The sequence below is a fragment of the Eurytemora carolleeae genome, unplaced genomic scaffold, assembly GCF_000591075.1.
Source record: "Eurytemora carolleeae unplaced genomic scaffold, Eaff_2.0 scaffold425, whole genome shotgun sequence".
Taxonomy (NCBI): domain Eukaryota; kingdom Metazoa; phylum Arthropoda; class Copepoda; order Calanoida; family Temoridae; genus Eurytemora; species Eurytemora carolleeae.
Window position 1 is genome coordinate 210,050 of NW_019396321.1, and position 18,825 is coordinate 228,874.

Below are 18,825 nucleotides of genomic sequence, written 5' to 3' on the forward strand. Positions count from 1 at the left end.
AAACTTTGCAAAACTTAATTTTTTCAATTCCAGTATTGAAATGTTATACTTTTAAAAATCAACAAATATTTGAGGTCATTTAAAATTATTTTCTGAAAGAATTTGATCAAGATAAGCAAAGTTGGTTGTGAAAGCTGTATTCACAGGACCCAACAAAGAGGATTTTTCTTTTTAGATGATCAAAAATAAGAGAAGGTTTAGTTCCCAAATCGTTCTCAAATCTCAGTTGATTTTATGTTTTGATAAAATTACATTTATCGATTTATGAGGGTAAACATATGTTTTATCTATAAACGCATAAACCTAAAGAATTTCTTTTTTAAAATTTTGTTGGATCTCTCAATTCACATTTTCTAAAAATGAACACCCCTTGCAGCTTTTACTCCGGGTCTCTAAGGATACTATTAGAATTGTTTTGGCAGTGTATAACCATGTTTATATAAACAGTTTTATTACAAGACTGTTCTCCAGCCATGCATTATAATAGACCATACATAGAGCATACAAACCATTATTCATTTATTTTATTTGTTTATGCAAGACAAAAGCACAAAACATAAAATATATTTTTCCCCAGAAAGATTGGTAATATACTTTCTTTGCGTTGTCTCATATCTCTCTCTATTTTGCTTGTTTTTATCCAAAAAAACGTTAAAACGGCAGAAACGATTAGGCACAAAGGAATTTTGTCTTTGCTACAAACTTTGGTTTTCTAATTCCTATATATTTGCATAATAATGTCGTAAACCTTAAATAATTCAAACAAAGAGTTCTGTTAAATCTAATAATACAAGTTTAAGATATCATAGGTTTGGACCATTTGGTTGCAAAGATACAAGGATGAGAAAATTTTGTGGCAAAGCAACATTTATACGCTAATTACGAAGGTACTCGAAGGTCCCTAAACGCCTAGTATTTGAAAAATTAACTAAACAAATTTGTAACATCATACATCAATAAATAAAGATTTTTAATTTAGATTTTATAAAGTTTTCAAAACACTGCATGACTCGATTTTGTATCTTATCATTAATATTAGTAAAAGATAACACATCGTTCAATGATATAATGGCGACACTCAGGGCCATCACAGATTTGAGTTTGTGGCAAGAACTCAGTTCTATTATTAATTGACAAAGCAGTTTGAAATACTTATCCTAAGAACACAGTCCGCCAAAATTAGACCCAATTGTTTAAACTTGCACTGTTTAATTTTACAGAATTCATTGTGTCAAGTATCTAAGGTCTGCGACATTGGCTTGAAAAGATATAGGGATTAGAAAATCAGACTTTGTGGCAGACTCAATTTTTTTTCATAGTTTCAGATAGGTCATTTCATATAGTTTCAGATAGGTCATTTCATATAGTTTCAGATAGGTCATTTCATATAGTTTCAGATAGATCATTTCATATAGTTTCAGATTGGTCATTTCATATAGTTTCAGATAGGTCATTTCATATAGTTTCAGATAGGTCATTTCATTCGCCCCGTTTTCTCTATTCATTTTAGCTCAGTAACATTTTGCCTTCTCACATTTTGCCTAGTCACATTTTGCCTTGGTAACATCTTACTACAATAATACAAGACGCTCATTTATGTCTAATGCACTTGGACAAGACAAAACAACCAACAGGGGAAGAAAACAGAAATCCTTAGACGGCCTGGGCAGGTTAAAATATGTAGCAGAGAGTTATGATACCATCCTGAATTCAGACTACATCAGAATGATTGCTCATGACCTGGCTATGAAAGATGATGATGCTTAAAGTTTCAACAAAAAGTCCATTGTCAATCCTAGCAGGTTATATATATGTATTGTAATAATAATAAATAGTTTTTACTTATTCAAGGCAAAATTATAGAGAGATGTTACCAAGGCAAAATGTTATCAATGCAAAATGTTACCAAGGCCAAATGTAACCAAGGCAAAATGTTATCAAGGCAAAATGTTATCAAGACAAAATGTTACTAGGCAAAATGTGACTAGGCAAAGTGAAACAAGGCAAAATGTTACTGATCCATTCATCAGGGTCATTTTATTCATCCCGTTATAATCCGGATATGATCTGAGGATCCTTAGCGCTCCTATCAGATTAATCAAGTGGAAACATGAGTTACAATTTAGAGATAAAGAATCATATAAAACCTGGAACTAACCTTCCTGTATCCAGGTAGGCATTCACACTTGAAGCTTCCAGGTTGGTTCAGGCAGACTTGAGAGCAGGAGCCGGGAGTTTCACATTCATTCATATCTAGATTTATATATAATCTAGATTTATATAATTTCATCATAAATCTTTGATTGAAATTTCACAGAGTTCTAAAGGAAATATAAACTTAGAATTTGCGCATTGATAAAAGTGAAAAGGATTTGATCTAAAGTAACTACTGTTAAGAATAGGTTTGCTAAAAATGCGTCAGAACTGTTTTATACATAAGTGTGCGAAAAAAGCCTTAAAAAAGATATCAATATTAGATATTAAGTAGTGGTAAACATGTCTCAAAGTTGCGAATATGTTTTATATAATGTACTGACCCTGGCAGGTATTGTTGAACCCTAGTTTGTATCCAGGCTGACAGGCACACTTGTAGCTGGTTGGTGTATCCAGGCATACCTTGATACAGATAAACCGTGCATTACAGAGACTGATAGTAAGATAAAAAAGTTTATAAGTTGAATTGTTAATTTTGAGTCAGATCAAGATTGTTAATGTAGGGCAAGTCTGATTTGATTTGATTTGATTTGATTTGACAAGCAAATAAAGAATTGTTACAAGAGAAAAATATAAACAAAGAATTTTCAAACACGTTGCTACCCCATCTTTAAATCAAAGTTTACTTATGGCCTTTGCGGAAATGTCGTCTTTTATTGCATGGCTTTAATACAGAAAAGTATAAAACGTCGAAAAATCAAATTTCTATCAACAAAAGGTCAAATAACAAAACATAGAATGAAAGAAAACGTTTAAGATATAAAACGACGAAACTTAGAAAAAAAACTTACTTCGCGGATATCTGAAAACTTTTGCCTTTAGTAATATCACCGTTTTGTAACATTCGATATTTAGTATTATTCAACATTTTCAAATTTCGACGATTTTTCATTCTACGTTTTGTAACATCGACATTTGATATTCGAAATTTTTTCGTTCGATATTTTGTAGCATCGCCATTTTGTTTTTCGACCATTTGTACCCTCTCCATTTTTAATGGCTTTTTATTAGGTAAAAAACATTCTTTTTAATGATTCATGATTGTAATGTTCAATAGAAAATCCTGATCATCTTTCAACGGAAAAAGCCTTTCCGCTTTTCAATTTTGCCTTTAACGCTTTTTATAGAAAAAGTTTCTGAAATATGAAATAAAATCCTATTTTCCCTGATTTTGTAAATTTGGAAAAGTGGTGTGGGAGCTTGGTTGAGATGTTATTGCAAAGTGATATTGCTTAATAGTCTCATAAAGCTCATAGGCCCGCAGCACAAATAGGATTTCATCAAATACAATATCAAATAAAGATACACAATACAAAATACAGCTACTAACATAACTACAATTCCATATAGCTATGGTAAAAAAGCTACTTTACACAGCAATATCAATTACCTAAAACCCAGCCACTAAGCTGCAAAACGTGCAACCAGTACTCTACAACTCATAAGGTAAATTCAATGGGTACAAGCAAATATCTATCAAACACATGGCTTCAGCTAACACCTAAAACCAGGGCATAAAGCTACAACAGCTACAGCTAGTAAGCTACCAGCGTTGCAGCTACAAACAACCAATCAAAACAGAAACTGAAACTTGTAGCCATGCCATCATATATAACTAACTCCTACAACCACTGTATAGCAACAAAATCTTAAATAGTAGCTACAATCTTTAAGATACAACCAGGGAGTAAGGAATAGAAGTTTAAAAGGAGTAATTGGAAAAATACTGCTCGATTTGTGCGTAAGAGCATGCAAATATTGAATAGGAGTGTGCTGGGAAGGTAAAAATAAGTTTCTATTGTGAACATGAATAATTCCGTGAATGAATATCTAGGTTCGGAGAAATAGATAAATAGATTTATCTTTGTTTATATTTACCTGCTCACAACCACCATTGTTGGTTAAACATTCGTTCTTCCGACATGATTTAGGTTCATCCTCCCAACTCCCGCAATCGTTCTTCCCGTCACATGTTTTCTCCAGGGGGATACACATCTTTCCGTCCCCACAGTCAAACTCAGATACAGGATCACAGCTTGCAACAGGGTTACCTGTGCATCAATTATATACTGGATAATGGATATTGTGTACTCTGCTCTTTTTAGTAAATTCATAGTTAAACAATGGCTAAATAACGTTTGAATTTTTTAAACTCCACAGCAACACAGAGCAAAGAGCATAAATCGCGACAACACTAATTAGAAATAAAGATTCATCTTACCACAATTATTCTCATCGGATCCGTCCTTACAGTCCCTAGCTCCAGAGCACTGGAGAACACCGGTAATACATTCTCCGGAGTCACAACTGAACTCACTCGGAGAACATTCCTTCTTGATCCCGCACTCCTCAACGCTCTCATCACTCCCGTCCGGGCAATCTCTCTGTCCATCGCAAACCCACTTGGACTGGACACAGAAATGCTGATCTCTGCATCGAAATTCGAGAGCAGTGCAGTTTCCAATCAGAGTTTCAGAGTGTTCGCTGCAGTTTAACTCATCTTCTCCATCCATACAATCTGAATCTCCGTCACAAACAAACCTCTTGTGTATGCAATGTCCGTCCCGGCATTCAAAATCAGTTTTCCCGCATTTCAACGGCTGACTGCATTTTTGTTCGTCGGAACCATCTCCGCAGTCGTCTTCACCGTCACATCGCCACAAAGGTTGGATACATAATCCGTTTGTACATTGAAACTCCTCTACCCCACACGATTTACTACAGACGGATTCGTCCGAACCATCGTCACAGTCCGGGTGTCCGTCGCATAGCCAGGACAAGGGGAGACACTGTCCAGGTTTACATTTCCACTCGTCCTTGGAACAGGACCTGGCCGAGCACATCTTCTCATCCTCGTCACTTCCATCTCCGCAATCCCTCTCCCCGTCACAGGACCAACGGGTTGGAATACACTTGGATCCGTCCAGGCACTTGAACTCGTTCTCTCCGCAGATATCGCTCTGCAAACCTAGGAAATAAAATAATATTATTTGTCTCCTTCCTTGGAACAATAAATATAGAAGAATCCTGGATTAGAGTTCAGAACCTTAAATAAACTTTCCAGCACAAGATATGCGGTATTTTACTCTGTTTTCTCTAACCTGTTTCCTGTATCTCGTATCCTATACCCTATATTGTATACTGTATCCTATATCCTAAATCATGTATCATGTATACCGTATCCTGTATCCTGTAGTGGAACCGGTTTCTATAACCTGTATCCTATATTGTATATTTTATATTGTATATCCTATATTGTATATTCTATATTGTATATCCTATATTGTATATCCTATATTGTATATCCTATATTGTATATCCTATATTGTATATTTTATATATAACCACCTGCTAATCAAATGTAATTTAGTCATTTTACTTTTATTCCTTATTCTGTCATCTCATAAAATATATATATCCTTGTCAGCCTAGGTGCCTGTATGCCTGTATGCCTGTATGCCTAAAGTGAAAGCAAAACTATTATTTTACGATTTAAACATTTCAAAATAAGTTTAGATTGAACCTTGTGTGAGAGAGGAGAATTTTCCGGTTGGAATTACTCCGGATACCAGCGTTTGGTTTAGGAGAAAGGGAGCTAGGAGAAACCTAGCCCGGAGATTATTATTTCTCCTCCTCATTCTTTAAACACTCTCAAATAGGATTTAAGTTGGGGTCTGTCAACCCGTCTTTGAATAGTTCATATGACTTTTTTCAGACCTTACTTTAAATCTAGATTTCAAAATTTAAAAAAAATTAAGAATTTAAAAGATAAGATTATATTCAAGATCTCTGCTTGATTGTTACTCGATGTCTACTGAACCCAGTTTAACCCCATTTCTTGAAGAATAAGTTTGAATTTAAGGATTAGCGGCGTAGAATTCAAGTTTGCACGTGTACTTTTATCCTAACAATTGCGTTCTTATCTGACACAGAAAAATCTGGATATTTAAATAAAAATGTTTATATTCATAAATCTAAATTTTACCCGTTTTTACGATATTTCCCGTCACATGTTTTTACATAATAATTGCGTAGGCATGTTCGGAAGACGCATATCTTTATATATACTTTGCAATTGTCCGTTCTGGTGTCTGTCCGTTTGTTTGTTTCCAATAAACGTCATATAGGCTGAACCGATCGGGCCCAAATTTATTGTGGTACCTCACATGACCCTAGAAAAGGATTATGAATGATCAAAATTTCAAAAATTTGCCTACAATAAAATTCGATTTCCAATAAAATTTCAAAATCCGTGGTTTCTTGTTTGTTTTTGTCTTACAATGTATACAAAGAGAAAATTTTCAATTAAAATATAAGATGGGCGAGCGAGCCTAGTTCATAAGAAATTTAAAATATCAAAGGCAAGTCACCATATTTAAATATTTAAAATAAATTGTTTATTGTTAAAGTTAAATCCATAAAATCTTAGCTGAGGAGCAAAATGATTTTAATTTTATTTAAAGGGATCGAACACTTTTTTAAAAACAATTTGATATATATTTTTTCACTCTGTTTCAAACTATCAAAGGTTAATACTTTAGACAGAAACTGAGTTCTTGCCAGAAACTAGTTTTCAAAATCCTTTATCTTTGCAACCTTATGATGTAATTCCTTGATATTAGAAAATGAGAGTTTGTTTCGGCAATTGCTCACTTTCTTTAAAGTTAATTTTAAAACAGAATATTTGAATATTATAATGGTAAGTATAGACTGTTGTTAATTGTTTTGGAAGATTTCTTTAATAAGTTGAAATGGTAAATAATAGAAATTGAGTTTTTGCCACAAACTCAAATTTTCTCATCTCAATATCTTTGCAAGCTGATGGTGTAAACCTTTGATATTTTAAACTTAGATTATTTTATCTAACAAAATTCATAGTTTTAAATATCTAAGGTCTACGACATTGGGTTGTAAAGATATAAGGATTTAAATCAGAGTTTGTGGCAAATACTTAATTTCTTTACGATTAATATCAGATAAAAAAACGGCAAACAAAAATGCTAACTAACTAAGTGATCCCTTTAAAATTTAAAAAAAATTAAACTTTATAAAAGTTTTCGCATCTAAGAATTTTTCTTAGAACTGTTTTCATGTAAACATCTTTATAATCTGGAGGATTTTCAGGTTAAGTTTTCCTCAGATTTCATCCTTTTATAAAACTTTGAAGATATTAGAAAATTTAGAGAAAATTCTGCCANCCCATTCGTGAAATCCGAATTTCAAGACGGGTTTTCATAACGATACAATGTCTTAAGTTTTAGGCTCATTATCAGCTTAAATCTCGTTTGTGTACTGGTGACGGCATTCAAATTTCCGATACTTTGTACTTTGTACTTTGTACATAGTACTTTGTACATAGTACTTTGTACATAGTACTTTGTACATAGTACTTTGTACTTTGTACATAGTACTTTGTACTTTGTACATAGTACTTTGTACTTTGTACTTTGTACTGGCCAAATGTTTGAAAAAAAGGGAACTGATGACTTGTCACAAACTTGAATTTTTCAATTCATATGCTTTTGCAACCTAATGGTGTAAACTTACAAACTAAAGACTATTTGATATGTCAGAATTCGAAGATAGAGATATCAAAGGTCTACGACCCTAGGTTACAAAGATATCGGGTGAGTAATTAATTCTTCATTATTGTGAAAAATTGTGGAAATCATAATGGAGTCCATTACATTACTACATACCCCAAATCTATACAATAAAGCTTTTCGCTCATATATATATATATATATTTGTTTGTTTGAGGGAACCCTTGAGTACAACAAATTAGATTGGTTTTCTCTATAAAATCGATTTTTTCCCTCAAAAATATATTTTTTTCAAACCTTTTGAGAAGAACATAGATGTTTTGATTTTCTAATAAGTAACAAAAAAAACGTTTCATATCATATATTTTCGTAAAATCAAAACTAGAGGAACTACAAAGTCACAAAGTCGTAGCAGGAATATAGCATAAACATTTCTTTCTCCTACTGTCTAGTGGAGTGTGTGGTAACACTCATCTACATAAACAAAAATACATCCTACCATGATTTGAGTTTGAATTGATGAACTGACTAATCTGTACTGAGATACCTAAAGTACCCCCAGGGACGAATAATAACAATACTAATCTAATCATGGATTAAACTTGTAAATACAAATCCAAAATAGAATTATTGATTTAAATCAAAAATGAAAATAGTTTTGACGTTTTCAATTTATTTAAATATATGCACTTGATTCCTCAGTTTGTTTATTTAAAATACTTTAGATTGCACAAGTTCAATTCCTAAACATATCCGGATTAAGTTTTGTTTTTAACTAAACAGAAAATGCGCGAAAATACGAAAGTTAACTGTTAAATGGCGCAGTTTATGCATTTACAACACGTGGACGATTAATTGAACATTTCTTACTCAATGCATATCTTTTCTAATGCCTCTTATTCCCTCTTGGATCTTAGGATTTAATCAGTTTTTGGCTCCTAGAAAGAAATCGAGAAAAAACATTCCTTCAAAAAAATATTATTCCTAATCTATATGGGGGTTAGGTGCGTAAAAACTGAAACTAGTGTTATGAAGAATTTTAAAACGAAGTTTCTTGAAATGTTGAAACAATTTTAAACGATTAAATAAACTTCTTTAGAAATGCATCAAGGCTTTCCGGAGATTCGACATTTTTTAACCCAGTACATTGGCGTCAACTTAAACTTTGGAAATAGATTAAAAAACTGAACATTTTTGAAAATGTCACAAACATTGCTCGAAAATGTTCTATATTTTTTTTAAAGAAAGTTACTCTCTTTACATTTTTCAAGCTTTGATTGAAGTTTGTCATAACGCATTAAACTATGTTATCCTTTCATTAGTGCACGCGTGTTTTATCTCTAGAGAAAGATGAGAAAACCGAGACAAAAATGTCATTTCGCCCATTTGCGATTAGATAAGTGAATTCGAACAGACAAATAGTGAGATTGTGAATTTGTATTTGTCTCTATGCTTCTCTCCCCCCTCCGACTTGCCAGAAACAAGGAAAATGGAAACATAGAAAATATAATCCTGCTAGGTTGTTCACCATGCACTATGATACTGGTTTATACTCTGCATGAAAAAGATTGCTGTAGAAGAGGCCGTATTCTGAAGCACTGTTCGAGATGAACTTACAAGAATCAATAATTCTTTTGTCGAAAACACCCACTTCTTGCCTAACCTTTCTTATCCCATTTGTCATTATTAAGGCGGAATTCTGACAATGGATATCCTCAGAATTTTCAAACCCTGCTTAGCAGTGACTTTTATTTTTCCAACCTGTAACAATATATAAAATATGAACAATAGCTGGATGAAAAAGCAGCTACATCATCATTCCTCATTATAACTTATCAGAGAAAATTTAAAACCTCTGCATGGAAAACAAATAGTTACATGCATAATATTGGGAGAAAGAAAATCCGAAATATGTGTCAAAATGCATTTTTCCCTTGTCTACAAGGGATTAGAATACAAACTTTTTTGTTATTGTTTTATATTTACAAAAAAAAACCCGGCTCACCTTCAATTTCTGCAACCAGAGAGAGAGAGAGAAGGGAGTATAGTAAAATGAGTAAAATTGATAGAATTGGTAAAATTGGTCAATAAAAATATCTGGTGCGTGAAATTACCTAATCTTCGTACAGACCATTCTTCAGAGTGTTGTCTCTGGTCAATTTAACAATGCATAAATAACCGGAAATTGAAAACCAAACCAAATCAAACCAAACCAAACCAAATCATAGTAAAGCAAATCAAATTATCTAAAATGAATGTACACTACATCGGAGCCATAAATGATATCTTATTACCAATATTGCACGTAGTGAAGAAAACCGGTTTTTAAACTTATGAATACTGTACAGTATGGTTCAGTCTTTAGAAAACCGAGCAGCGGATAAGTTGTAAGATATTTGGATATTATTTTGACCGAGCGATTGCCGTAATTTACTTTTTCGAGAAAATGGATTTTTGAACCAAGTAATTAGTGTGACAAAAAAATTTCAATTTAGTCCATTTATTTTTGCTTTAGTACCTGTCTGCATTAAAGGCACTTCAGACGTAATTTCAAGCGATAACGTGACATTGTACCCTAAACACCTTTATCTGGCCAATAATGTGGAATATATTATCTTTTATTTATTTATTTTATGCATTTATTCTTGATAAGGCAAAGCTTTTACGGCCGGGAACCATTTTAAATCGGACATTTTTTATAAACAGAATGTCACTTTCATCGTACTCTCTTTAGTTTAGTTCCGCTCTTCATGGTTGTTTTAATAAATCATTAAAAGAACATTTTGATTTTTGTCCTGATACTGAATATCAATCCTACTTTCAGGTGGGTAGTGTGTGCTAACAGAAGCTAGTTCTAATCTTAACAAATCTCACGCAGAAGTACTTATGGATCTATTTAGTAAATAGTTCAAAGAGTGAATACCCTACTGCCAAAATAAAAAAGAAATATGGAAGAACTTCATTCATAAGTCAAGAGTTTGACAATTAGAGATCCCATACTTTCGAACCTTTGGGCGGAATTTCTAAACAAGAATAGATGCATCAGTGTTCGTTTAGTATCGAGGAAGTTAAAAGCATTAAATTTTGATAATCTTGGTAATTCACATAATAGTTTCCTATGACCAGAATATTTTATTGATTTTGTATGTGAAAGATGGATCCCATGTCAGGCTTTGACATCCGTCTTGTGTTTACATTACCGCCCAGAGACAGTACACTGCAGTAAAAAAGATGTGTACACTTCTGAAATAACTTTCCTTGCATTACATCCTTGGTGTGAATGATCTATCCAGAACAACATGCGCTCAGTGCATGATGAAGTACTTAGGACACGTTTAAAAATTTATAAAAAATAAGAATTTCGTGCAAAATAAGCAGATTTAAGGTCAAATCTGTCAGTGCCAAGGAGTTTAAAGTTAGGATAGATAAACAAGCAGATTTCAGACCAACTCATTCAGGATCAAGGAGTTTAAAGTTAGGTTCGATAAACAAGCAGATATAAGACAAACTCATTCAGGATCAAGGAGTTTAAAGTTAGGATAGATAAACAAGCAGATTTTAGACCAACTCAGTCAGGATAAAGGAGTTTAAAGTAAAGATAGATTAAAGAATCTCACATTCTCAATTTATTACTCATTTATTTCCTAAAGAGAGGTTTTGTTTTCAATAAAAGGGGGTATAACATATGAGCCTTCAGTAAATTATGTAGTTATTAGCACTACATGTTTTTCCTTTCCGATGTGTTTATATGGAGAATATATGTGTTATGAATTGTCCCCGACGAACCCATATAAATACTTCAAGTCCAGATGGAATCATCAGAGCGTACAGAGTTAGAATTTTGATTGAGATAGCGTCAATGAGAAGGGGATCCGACTGAGTTTTTTCTAAACAGATTAAAAATACAAAAGTTTTGACTTATGATTTTTGAATCCTAGTTCGGCTAGTTGCATCAAAGTTCAATCAGGGTTCAGTCATGTATTTGTTGTCTATTCTGAACCAATAGGAATGGTATGGCGGTAAAATCCATCTTTCTATCTAGCTCATTATCCAATTAGAGATATGAATCCTTAAATCGGCGCTAACAGTAAATGGAAATATTTACTTCTACTGAAAATATAGTAATTATCAATTTAAAAAGTTACTATACATCAATTTTTGATTTAATTATGGTTCATACTAAGACCCTCTTTAATTTTTTTGTGACCAGAGCTGAAAACTTTAGAATTGTGGATATCGCTATCAATGCTTAATCTCCTCTTTTTATTAATCTCAAGATTAATTTAAACTTTAGTTTGTATTATGGAAATTGTATAAATTTCAACAAATCAGAGTGTCTTTTAAAGAATCCGTACCGCCAATCAGATTACAGAGAAATTAAAAATTTTGCGCGCGAAATCAATGAGAGAACTAACTATCATCGGTTACAATACAGAAGGGAAATTCAAAAAAGAGGAATAATAATAAATCAAAAGTTTCCACACTGAATATTTGCTAAAGGGTATCCAATTCTAAAATTTTCAGCTCAGTTTGTCAACGTGTATGACAAAATTAACTGCGCATTTTGTCAAAATAATTTTATCTTTGTTGGCATGATGCAACAATTACGAATATTTCACATTTTAAGGAATTCAAGGAAATCCAGATTTATCCGGTTTCATACATTTCACTTTTCATTTCATTGTGTATTATGAATATTATGTGTTATTTTTCACTACGGTTAAAATTATTACTTTAAACTTAAAAGATATATTTTTACAATGCTGTAAAGTATGAAGTATATTATTATCTCTAAAAGAAAATAGATAAAATTGATATCCTCATATTGCAGTTGACACATTGTTAAATATAATGTTATGTTCTCCGTACAGTCATTTTATTCATTTATTTATTTCTCGATCCTTTTGCAGATGAGGAAATAAAATAATCTGAAATCTATTGCACATTTAAGAAGGATTTATAAGAACAATAGGACTCAGAAAACTGTGAAATAAGAAGAGACAAAATTAAAGTTAACGTGTATTTAATGTTGTTAAAAGCGAAAAGTTTTATCAAAAATTTATTAACTGAAATGAAAATATTGCACATTTTGCTGTGTTTCATGTGCATTGCAGACTATATAAAATCATTAATTAAGTCTAACAGTCGTCTTACTATTTCACATTTTTATGGGTCCCACTGTACATTTTCTTGAATAAATATTTTTTTAAAGAAATCTCTATATACAAAGTATGCAAAGTCTACATATAAAGTAATGTCTCTAGGTTTGTTTTCTGATCATAAGTTACTCAAGAACATGCGCCCCCTAGCCGATATGCCTCAACATTTTATTGGGTAACTTGTTAAACACCCCGGGAATGTTCTTGGCTTAGTTTAAAAATTCTAAAAGGATTCTGTTTGTCTGTTTGTTTATATATCCGATCATAACTCATGAACCCCTGGACCGATTTGCCTAACAGTTTGATTGAGTTACTGGTATAGAACACAGGAATGTTCTTATAGATTGGCTTAAAAGTTCTAAAAATATTGGGTTGACTTTTTAAGAGAAAGTTTAATTTACAGACAAATCTAGGCTGGTTCTTAAGCTGGTATCTTTATATATATCGATATTATACAGACAAATCTAGGCTGGTTCTTAAGCTGGTATCTTTATACAGACAAATCTAAGCCGGTTCTTAAGCTAGTATCTTTACATATATGGATATTATACAGACAAATCTAAGCCGGTTCTTAAGCTAGTATCTTTACATATATGGATATTATACAGACAAATCTAGGCCGGTTCTTAAGCTAGTATCTTTATATATATCGATATTATACAGACAAATCTAGGCCGGTTCTTAAACTAGTATCTTTACATATATCGATATAAAATATAAAATAGTTATTTTTTATATGATCTTTTTTTTTCTTGACTAATATCTTTTTCATAATTTTTTTAAATACCAACTTTTCTTCTGCTGGTTCACAGTTTATATTTCCGAGAAATATACAAAAATAAAACTTTTGAGCAAGGAACCCCCATACATTTTATACAAATGTGTATTACAGTTTCTAGAAGGAATGCATATAAATAAAATTTATTCTGAGCCGCACAGATCCAAATCTAAAGGATAAAAATAAAAAAAATCTACCAGAGAAGGTGCTAAACTTTTGTCTGAACTATCCAATATCTCCGCTTAATACCAAATAATTTTTTTTTGTAGTTAACGTTTGAAATATAAAAGGTTTACGCCACCAGGTTTCAAAGATATATAAAATTAAAAATTGTAATATACGGCAAGTGCATGTTTAATACCCTAGCATGCAAGATACTTTTTCAGATTAAATCAAACTTCAAATCGTTTAACTACTTCAAAGCTAAATAGTTCAACTATCTTAAATGAATATTTTGACAATTATTAATAATAATTATTTTATGAATGTATAAAACAATAAATATTTATTGTGTCTAATGCATGAGATAGTTTTGGTTGATATTAGATATTGGATAATTGGAAATATTGTATTTAGCAGGCAAACAATACCATTTTTTATCCTTCACGAGACCTATGCTGAAATCAGAACATTTATGATATGGATGCAAACAAATTGAAATGATTCGTAAAAACCAGCTGACTCGTATTTTAGCAATCTCGCATTAGCCAAGAGCAATCTGGGTTCTGATTGATCAAAACATTAGAAGTTAATCTAATTCGTTTAAATACAGATATGGACATGGATGATTGATTTCTTAATTCTAATTTCCTTAATCTCGTTTAATAGAATATATTGTCACCAGAAATGATACTATTGTGGATACAATACATACTAGTAAACAAGCGTACAATATATTTTACAAAAAATTTATATATATATATCTACTGAATACAAATATTCTGTTAGAAATTAAATGAAAGAATATAAATAATGTTCCCCAGAGCTATGCAGGAAGGGTTTCATGTTAATACTAAAATAAGCAATGTAGAGTGTACATATTTTTAAGGTTTTTTAGCCATTTAAAATCTTTTCCCTTATTTTCATTTTGTAAATGATCGTGGTCTAAGAATGCGACTTTTTCATTACATGTATTCGGGACTCCAGGTAAACTTTTGACAGGTTGATACCACAACTATAAAAAGTAATCATTAGTTGGGCAAACTAGATTTATCTTGGACTGGACATTTTTATCAGATAGGAAGATTTTTGCCAGATAGGAACATTTTTATCAGATAGGAAGATTTTTATCAGGTATAGGGAGATTTTATCAGATAGGAAGATTTTTATCAGATAGGAAGATTTTTATCAGATAGGAGATTTTTATCAGATATAAAGATTTTTTTCAGATAGGCAGATTTTTATCAGATAAGAAGATTTTTTATCAGGTATAGGAAGATTTTTATCAGATACGAAGATTTTTATCAGACAGGAAGATTTTTATCAGGTAGGAAGATTTTTATCAGATAGGAAGATTTTTATCAGATAGGAAGATTTTTATCAGATAGGAAGATTTTTATCAGATAGGAAGATTTTTATCAGATAGGAAGATTTTTATCAGATATAGGAAGATTTTTATCAGATATAGGAAGATTTTTATCAGGTACAGGAAGATTTTTTATCAGATAGGAAGATTTTTTTCAGAAAGGAAGATTTTTATCAGATAGGAAGATTTTTATCAGATAGGAAGAAAGGAAGATTTTTATCAGGTATAGGAAGATTTTTATCAGATAGGAAGATTTTTATCAGATAGGAAGATTTTTATCAGATAGGAAGATTTTCATCATACATAAAGATTTTTTTATCAGATAGGAAGATTTTTATCAGATAGGAAGATTTTCATCATACATAAAGATTTTTTTGTCATGATGGAAGATCTCATCAAATAGGACATTTTTTATCAGATTTAATAGGAAGATTTTTATCGGTTAGGAAGATTTTTATCGGATAGGAAGATCTTTAAAATTTTTTATATTAACTCCAATCTAGACGTAAGGGAAAGGTAAAATTCATGGACAATTCCTGGTACAACCTTGTGACATCGTAGCTCCTAAAGTTTTGATTTTCCTCCAAATATAAGAGTATTTTTTTAGTTGCGAATTAGAAATTTTAAACCTTTTTATTTTTTTCAATAACTTTTCAGAAAAAAGAGCAAACATTAAAAAACAAATAAAACTTTAATTTTATACGAAATTTACTCTAATTATTGATTTTTAAAGATAATCTATAAAATTTTTCGTTTTAAATGACGTTTGTATTTAAGATTTTGTAGACAATAATAATTAATGTCAAATCACAATCAAATTTTTTTCTTTTTTTGGTTTAACTTAAGAAAGATTCATTTTTTGTTGATGTTTGTTATATTTCAGAAACAATAAAATGTAATAAAAACATTTCTCGGTTGGAATGTATTCTGTACAATGTACTGTTAAAAATGTCAATTCACTGCCTTGGAATTTTAAAATGAAAAATAGAATGAAATTTAATTCCTTAAACTGTTTTGAAATTTTTGCAACAAAAACAATTTTCCTCTTCATTACCCATAATGTATAATTATAGCGTTGAATAAATAATATGAATATTATATAATAATTTTTTAACACAGAACGGAATTTAATTATTACAAAACGTTCCTGAAACGGTTTGGTTACCTGCACACACAATTTTTTGTACATCGACAGGTTGGGTACAGTTAGAATCTGTACAGTACGCGTACATAGGGATACATCTATATGTTCATAATCATTTTAGGGTTGAACTAAAGTTGGACTAAAGGGAGAGGGGTGGGTTGAACAAAGATGGAGGAAGAAGAATTGTAGAAGGAAGGAGGTTGAAGGTAGAAGGAAGAAGGTTAGAAGGTAGAAGGGTAGCAGGAAGGAGGGTAGAAGGGTAGAAGGAAGGAGGGTAGGAGGTAAAAGGGTAAAAGAAAGGAGGGTAGAAGGTAGAAGGGTAAAAGAAAGGAGGGTAGAAGGTAGAAGGGTGGAAGGAAGGAGGATAGAAGAAAGGAGGATAGAGGGTAGAAGGAAGGTGGGTAGAAGGTAGAAGGAAGGAGGGTAGAAGGTAAAAGGGTAGCAGGAAGGAGGGTAGAAGGTAGAAGGAAGGTGGGTAGAAGGTAGAAGGGAGGTGAGGAGGAAGGGAATATGAGATGTGGGAAGGTTAAGATTAGTAAGAAGGGTTTAGAATTAACGTAAGGACAAGTTTAAAGTGAATTCACAAAAGGATTATATTCCTGTTTCCGCAGTCTATCGAGGTCTTCGGACAATCTGGAAAAAAACATATTTAACAAGCTTTAATTAGTCATGGATATTTTTAGTACATGCATTCTAACTTTTTTTAAATTAATTTTTAGAGTTTTTCACAAAACTTACAGTCAAAACAATACAATTGAAGAAACAGCATTTGAATCATATTTTTTTTTGTATATTTATAAAATTATCTAATAGTCGATGATTCTTCTTGTCTAAGTATCAGATCAGAATTTAGTCTAATATTATATAGTGTTTGTTGCAATGCAATGGAGTTAATATAAACCATACGCGTATTGTATAATAAATAGATTATTGATAATTTTTATTGCAGAATTTGAGAAAACTTTGAGAAATATAAATAAAAGCCTAAATATATTCCGACTCCAGTTTGAATTCTGCAACAGTTTCTAACAATAGTGAGTGAATTAAACAAATAAATATATTTTAAATCCTTTCTCAATCCCCCCAGACATAAGTCTCATTGTACATGTACATTGTAACATGTGTGCATTGTACATATGTAATAAACGGGACTGTAAGCGAAAGTGACCCATCATGACAAGATGACAATGGCCGATATTAACAACGGTACCCTTAAAAGCATTGTCTGATTAAGTATGATTATGAAAACTGATAATTTCTAACTGTGATCTCTCTACAAAGGAGACTTGAACATTTCTACTGCAGGAAAATATACAGGAATTATCAGAATTTATCACTTTTAAACCTAGAAAAACTATAACATTGTCATCTTTGCACGGACGGACGATTACAGTCCCTGTAATGGGCAATTATTGGTTCGCTTTTTGAGGTTCTGGACTTTAAAAAGACTTTTGCCGATTTTTTTACTAAAAGATAAAAGTAAACAAAAATGAGAGCGAAAGTAAAATTTGCATAGTTTCAGAAAAATTAAATTTTTTAGAATGCGGTTTGAAAATTCTCAGTTTTGGATCGGGTTTGCATAAGAAAACCGGTTTCAATTGAGCGCCGGCTTAAATCTTAAAATTTGAGCCGCGGCTCAAATTCTTTAAATTCGGCCTCAAGTTTAATTAACGATAAAAAATTTAACATTTTTTCTCTTTTAGATTTGTATGTTTATGTCAATTTTGGTGTGATAATCTTAAAACGAAAAACAAAGGCTTATTATGGTCCTTGAGGGTCGGGGGGTTAGAATAACCACGTTTTTATACTTTATGTTTCAAAATATTTCTAGATATGATCTGGAGATAAAATAAAAAATGAATTCTGTCTATTTCGGGGTTTATACAGACAATTTGAGTCCACATTTTACAGCGGATTGCAGATACCAAATTCTCAATTTATCTTTACGAGGGGGATCTCACCTTTCCCATGTGTAATGATGGTGAGGGTAGAGAGAAGAAATATAAATTCTCGTCCTACCATTGTACTCAAGGATCCACAGAACATAGGATTCATCTCATCTTTACATTATTCAATCTAGATCAAACATTTGAATCTTTAATAAATCAAGATAAAAAATAAAAAAAGAATAAGAACTAAAATTTTGAAGAAAAAGAAAGTGAAAACTATAGAGAAGGAAAGTAATAAATTAAGAAAAGATCGAATTGGTATTTTTATAATCTACGTTTTCATTTCTCTTGGTTCCCTGAGGAGCAGGGTAGGATGGATCCAGGAACCAGGAGCTCAGAGGAGAGAGAAAATAAATCACAATTGGAGATAAGGAAGATATAAGAGTACAGAGGTACAGTAATACAGTAATAATAGTACAGCAGGGAGAACACTAGTAAAACAGGAGGTACTCTAGTACAGCAGGGAGTACACTAGTACAGCAGGGAGAACGCTAGTAAAACAGGAGGTACTCT

General features: G+C 31.8%; 1 protein-coding gene across 4 annotated transcripts in view; it reads right to left on the reverse strand.

The window, feature by feature from the left end:
* LOC111700908 (very low-density lipoprotein receptor) overlaps window positions 1-18,435 on the reverse strand; it is a 35,640-nt gene extending 17,205 nt beyond the window's left edge. For 2 of the 4 annotated variants that reach the window (XM_023471981.1, XM_023471980.1), the window contains exons 1-7: window positions 18,325-18,435; window positions 16,963-16,996; window positions 16,385-16,461; window positions 4,436-5,182; window positions 4,093-4,265; window positions 2,538-2,616; window positions 2,159-2,253 (exon numbers count right to left, since the gene is read on the reverse strand). In XM_023471981.1, coding sequence (XP_023327749.1) covers window positions 2,159-2,253; window positions 2,538-2,616; window positions 4,093-4,265; window positions 4,436-5,182; window positions 16,385-16,461; window positions 16,963-16,996; window positions 18,325-18,418 — 1,299 coding nt within the window. In that variant the 5' untranslated portion in view covers window positions 18,419-18,435. Of the gene's footprint in view, window positions 1-2,158; window positions 2,254-2,537; window positions 2,617-4,092; window positions 4,266-4,435; window positions 5,183-5,737; window positions 6,027-8,256; window positions 8,343-8,500; window positions 8,524-16,384; window positions 16,462-16,962; window positions 16,997-18,324 lie in introns of those variants that run through there. The other 2 variants (XM_023471983.1, XM_023471982.1) reach the window with 2 other exon arrangements.
* Between the last annotated feature and the right edge of the window lie 390 nt (window positions 18,436-18,825).